Source organism: Bufo bufo, chromosome 7, assembly GCF_905171765.1.
Source record: "Bufo bufo chromosome 7, aBufBuf1.1, whole genome shotgun sequence".
NCBI lineage: Eukaryota > Metazoa > Chordata > Amphibia > Anura > Bufonidae > Bufo > Bufo bufo.
In genome coordinates, this window is record NC_053395.1 from 12,394,902 (window position 1) to 12,401,378 (window position 6,477).

General features: G+C 49.8%; 1 protein-coding gene across 1 annotated transcript; it reads left to right on the plus strand.

The window, feature by feature from the left end:
• The first annotated feature begins 737 nt into the window (after positions 1 to 737).
• On the plus strand, positions 738 to 6,459 carry LOC121008031 (hemicentin-1-like). Its single transcript, XM_040440303.1, has 6 exons — positions 738 to 882; positions 1,338 to 1,673; positions 2,165 to 2,212; positions 2,807 to 3,142; positions 6,003 to 6,271; positions 6,311 to 6,459. Exons 1-5 carry the CDS (start codon positions 738 to 740, stop codon positions 6,182 to 6,184), a joined length of 1,047 nt encoding a protein of 348 aa, XP_040296237.1. The 3' UTR covers positions 6,185 to 6,271; positions 6,311 to 6,459.
• The last annotated feature ends 18 nt before the right edge of the window (positions 6,460 to 6,477 follow it).

The window sequence follows — 6,477 nt, forward strand, 5'->3', positions numbered from 1 at the left end:
TACACAGAGGGGTCGGTTTGTTCCTGTACCCATGGAAATCTATCATTTCTGTACAGTCGATTTATGCCCCCCCTCTCTGGGAAGGAGGAAAATCACAGGCATCACCGGTGGTTCCGCAGTCAATGGGGCCTGATAAGACCAATTATCACAACTGAGAAGGGTGGTGGTGACAGCAGGCATAGGTAGGTGAGCTGGGCCTAGGAGTGAGAGAGTGAGCCTCTGTGACAGAGCCAGCCATGTATCTGTGTGTAGTTAGCTGGCTGGTGGAGGTGAGTAGCACTTGCCATAATGGTGCGCCACCTCTAGGTGGGGCAAGGAAGCAGCTGAGGAAGAGAGGATAGCCTGAAGCATAGGGGTAGCTTACAGACACTAACCCCGCACCCTGAAGCATGAAGAGGCCTGTGGTAATGAGGTGTCATGAGAAGAAAGCGACCACGACCTGTAAGAGCCTGTGCAGATTGTGCATTACCGCGCCACAAGGAGGACGTGCCATGGTACGAAGAACTTCAGCTGTAGCCATCTTTACTGAAGCCAACCAGACGAGACTCCGGCCGCCTAGAGAAGCTCAACGCAAGACAAGGTGGACTAAGCTGCTGGTGGCTGTGCTCCGAATGTGACCTCCTTATCACAACGCACAAATAGAACATGACCGTTTCAGCTCTGCTACATTTGTCTTTTAGGAGAAAGTGCCATTTTTTTTTCCTGTGGAAGCCTGTGGTGTCAGCACTAGATAAGAGATGCTATATCGCAGGAAGCAGGAGGGGCGGCTTTCACAGCAGGATCTGTGCATGAATGGAGCAGAGGCAGAGTGGACACTACACGGGCGGCCTGCGACGATCATGAGCTGCACGGTCCCAGTACTGAGTCTTCTGATATGTGCCGGTAAGTGGGAATGCAGACCCTGTTCACACACGGATATAGCACGTAACGTGACGTCACTAGAAAATCATAGACATAGAATGATATCTGCAGGGCGTGAAAACTTTTGCATTCAACTTGGTAAGTTGTCCCAAGGCATGCGGCTTCATGAAGAATGGCGTGTTGTGTACACAGCTCCTCTGCAGTCCTATGTGTCTCCATGGCTACAACCCTTTGTTGTCTGAGCCTCCTCAACTCAGATAGAAGGGCGACTACATGGGGTGGATTTGTAGTCTGTAACCATGGAGACACCTAGCCCTGCATAGGAGCTGCATACACATAACGGCAGGAGATTCTAAATTAGGACTATTTATAAACTTAATGAAATTTTTAATGCTATGGCTGCACCGGAACTGGTTGCAAAATTATTCACACCCTTTGAAGAAACTGCCCTGAATGCTGTGCGTCTCATTTTTCAGCCCTCCTCCTTCGCGCCTCCACAGACTCCTCTAGGATCTCCTCACGCCTCCCCCACCAGATTCTCATGAATACCTCGGTGCAGGTGATCCACCCCCCCGTCAGAATGGACATCCTGTCAGTGCGCTGGGACCACAATGGGCGCCCCCTGGTGGAGTATAAAGACGGCAGTCTGACATTTCACAGCTCGCAGGCCGTGATGTCTCTGGAGCAGATCGCGCAGGGGAACATCTCTCTGGTTTTGACGAATCTTACCCTGAGCGACGCTGGCAACTACACGTGTGCGGTCCAGTATGGCGGTGCGGCGCAAATCGCCATCTACGGTCTCATTTTAGAACGTAAGGACGTCCGCCTTCTCTCTGTTATGCGTGGGGGACGGCAATGGCGGCCATATTGGTTATTACCTGTAGCCTGGAAAAACTAATGTTGTGCTTGCTCTGGGGTTGTCATGGAGATACCAACATGGACTTCTAGTCACAAGACAGGAAGTCCATTCACAGGTTGACACAATTGGAGGGGCAATTTAGAAGTGGAGATTGTCCATGTTGGGGACACTTTCTCTTTTGAAGGACTCAGGTGGGCGGGGCTATTTAACAGTCAGGTGGGCGGAGCATCTTGTGACCACTTTGAAAATTTTTCCTGTTTTTAAGACGTCCGGTGGGCGGGGCTTATATATTCCAGCCCCATGACTTCCCTGTTATGGTTGTCATGGCAACACAATGGCATCCAGGCTTTGCACCACTGCGATTATGGCGCTCCTCAGTAGCAACAGCCTCAATCTAAGTCGCAGTTCAGACCAATAACCGCCATCTTCTCCGTTTTCCCCCAGCCACCAGGATCCGCCTGTTGAACTTGACTCCTCCCCCGCGGAAGGCTGGTAAGACCTGGACCATGAGGGGCTGCTTATTTGGGAATATTTTCAGGTAATGGGGGGGGGGGGGTTCTTCGCAGATAAGTACAACCCTCTGTCCCGGAGGACCACCACCGCCGCCTTATAGCTTTGTGGAAATCAAAACATTTTTTATGGCAAATTTTTGATCTACCTGTCGCTTTCCAGCTGTGGTGAACGTACAACCCCCAGCATAGCCCGGAGAGCCATTAGATGGGAGTTGTAGTTTGCCGTTATATGTACACGTATGTAAACTCAGTTTATAAAGCTGGATATCTGCGGTGGCGCAGGCTGGTGTCGCTCCCGCCCTGGTGACTGTGTCTTGGAGATAAGGAGGTCCTCGCCTGGTATAAGAGCTTGGCTCAGCAACCTCCCTCCAGCCTTCTTGGATCCTTGGGGCAGCCGCGCGCCATGGCCGTGTCCGGGTCTTCATTCTTTTTTGGCTTGATATTCCTCTGCGGTGGTAAGTGGAGAATTTTTCGGCCTAGGTAGAAGGGCTGCGGCTCATCTCGCAGTCCACACCTGGTTCTGGTTTCTGACTCTACCGGATTCGATCTCACCGGTTCCCGTTCTCTCCTCTAGGTGTCGCCTCGGTGAGATCCACAACAGAATCCTTGTTGCGACATGTCGAGGCTCGGCGGGGGGAGAACGTTACTCTGCCGTGTGACTTTAAGACGGATGGCGCCATTGAATTGTCAATGCTGATCGTCCATTGGTCGAAGGACGGGGTGACCAAGTATTTCTCTAACAAGACGTGTTGTGACTACCCGGGTCACGATATTTCGGAAGGAGACCTCCAGAACGGCAGAGCCCCCCTACAACTGATCAATGTCCAGGACAAGGACACGGGGGTCTACACCTGCGCCATCAAGTACGAGGACATAGAGGAAACCTGGAACACCATTGTCCACGTCCAAGGTGAGACGAGGCCACCACTAGGGGGAGCTCACAAACCCCTAAAATGCCCCTTCCCCCCTTCCCTGCCATACGTCCTGGCCCCTGAAAGAGGTTGTACTTAACTCGCACCCCGACACCCATGTAGCTTCTAAAGCCCATACGGCCGCCGCTGCATCTCCACGTGGCGCAGACGAAAACAGGGGGGTAGAGGGGGGAGCCAATAGCAAGCCGCGATGGGATTGAGCCTCCTCAGCATCGCGGGTGACGCTAGGAAGGCTGCTCCCCGTCACCGCCTGCTATTGGCTGCCCCCCCCCGACACTGGATGTTTTCATCTGCGCAACGGGGAGCCAGGTAAGTACAACCTCTGTCAGGGGCCAGGACGTATGGGGGGCATTTCAGGGGTTGGACAGGATTAGATACACAGCTCAGCAGACAGTATCACACAGGAAAGGATTAGATACACAGCTCAGAAGACTGTATCACACAGGATAGGATTAGATACACAGCTCAGCAGACTGTATCACACAGGAGAGGATTAGATACACAGCTCAGCAGACAGTATCACACAGGAGAGGATTAGATACACAGCTCAGCAGACAGTATCACACAGGATAGGATTAGATACACAGCTCAGCAGACAGTATCACACAGTACAGGATTAGATACACAGCTCAGCAGACAGTATCACACATGATAGGATTAGATACACAGTCCAGCAGACTGTATCACATAATACAGGATTAGATACACAGCTCAGCAGACAGTATCACACAGGAGAGGATTAGATACACAGCTCAGCAGACAGTATCACACATGATAGGATTAGATACACAGCTCAGCAGACAGTATCACACAGGATAGGCTTAGATACACGGCTCAGCAGACAGTATCACACAGGAGAGGATTAGATACACAGCTCAGCAGACAGTATCACACAGGATAGGATTAGATACACAGCTCAGCAGACAGTATCACACAGGAGAGGATTAGATACACGGATCAGCAGACTGTATCACATAATACAGGATTAGATACACAGCTCAGCAGACAGTATCACACAGGATAGGATTAGATACACAGCTCAGCAGACAGTATCACACAGGATAGGATTAGATACACAGCTCAGCAGACAGTATCACACATGATAGGATTAGATACACAGTCCAGCAGACTGTATCACATAATACAGGATTAGATACACAGCTCAGCAGACAGTATCCCACAGGAGAGGATTAGATACACAGCTCAGCAGACAGTATCACACAGTACAGGATTAGATACACAGCTCAGCAGACAGTATCACACATGATAGGATTAGATACACAGCTCAGCAGACAGTATCACACAGGATAGGCTTAGATACACGGCTCAGCAGACAGTATCACACAGGAGAGGATTAGATACACAGCTCAGCAGACAGTATCACACAGGATAGGATTAGATACACAGCTCAGCAGACAGTATCACACAGGAGAGGATTAGATACACGGATCAGCAGACAGTATCACACAGGAGAGTATTAGATACACAGCTCAGCAGACAGTATCACACAGGACAGGATTAGATACACGGATCAGCAGACAGTATCACACAGGAGAGGATTAGATACACAGCTCAGCAGACAGTATCACACAGGACAGGATTAGATACACAGCTCAGCAGACAGTATCACACAGGAGAGGATTAGATACACAGCTCAGCAGACAGTATCACACAGTACAGGATTAGATACACAGCTCAGCAGACAGTATCACACAGGATAGGATTAGATACACAGCTCAGCAGACAGTATCACACAGGATAGGATTAGATACACAGCTCAGCAGACTGTATCACACAGGAGAGGATTAGATACACAGCTCAGCAGACTGTATCACACAGGATAGGATTAGATGCACAGCTCAGCAGACAGTATCACACAGGATTAGATACACAGCTCAGCAGACAGTATCACACAGGAGAGGATTAGATACACAGCTCAGCAGACAGTATCACACAGGAGAGGATTAGATACACAGCTCAGCAGACAGTATCACACAGGATAGGATTAGATACACAGCTCAGCAGACAGTATCACACAGGACAGGATTAGATACACAGCTCAGCAGGCTGTATCACACAGGATAGGATTAGATACACAGCTCAGCAGACAGTATCACACAGGATAGGATTAGATACACAGCTCAGCAGACAGTATCACACAGGATAGGATTAGATACACAGCTCAGCAGACAGTATCACACAGGACAGGATTAGATACACAGCTCAGCAGGCTGTATCACACAGGACAGGATTAGATACACAGCACAGCAGACAGTATCACACAGGAGAGGATTAGATACACAGCTCAGCAGACAGTATCACACAGGATAGGATTAGATACACAGCTCAGCAGACAGTATCACACAGTGTAGGATTAGATACACAGCTCAGCAGACAGTATCACACAGGATAGGATTAGATACACAGCTCAGCAGACAGTATCACACAGGATAGGATTAGATACACAGCTCAGCAGACAGTATCACACAGGATTAGATACACAGCTCAGCAGACAGTATCACACAGGATAGGATTAGATACACAGCTCAGCAGACAGTATCACACAGGATAGGATTAGATACACAGCTCAGCAGACAGTATCACACAGGATTAGATACACAGCTCAGCAGACAGTATCACACAGGATAGGATTAGATACACAGCTCAGCAGACAGTATCCCACAGGAGAGGATTAGATACCGCAGTGCAGATGAGATACGGTAGACGTGTTATTCTCATATTATTATGGTGTCCACCACCCAATGTCTCATCATACGAGAGCCCTGTGGCCGCTGCCCGTTTGCCCCGTCATTCACTGGTGACTTTCTCTTTCTACAGACGCTTTGGATCCACATGGCACTGAGACGATGACGGTGCCAGCGCCCTCCAGAGATGATGATTCAGTAGTCCCAGAGCCCATGCAGCAGCAGCACAGAACTCTGAAATTCGGCCTGGTCTCGGGGGTGGTCGCCGTCACCGGGCTCCTCGCTGTAGTTCTCTATTTTTGCTTTGAACCTTGAAATATTTTCAAAAAGACTCGTCATGATGGGTATGGGCAAAAAAAATGGACCGGTCAGTGGTCGCCGAGTGGTCACGTCACCTCCGGGGGGTCCATCTGCAGCCTTCAGTCTCCATCAATTTTAAAGGAGGTTTACAGAATTAGAAAAACATGGCTGTTTTCTTCCAGAGATGGCGCCGCCCGGTGTCCAGTGTCTGGTATTGCAGCTCAACTCCATTGCAGTGAATAGGGCAGAGCTGCATTACAGCTGTTTTGGGAAGTTAGACGGGGCGCCCATCTGGCTGACTTGTGCTC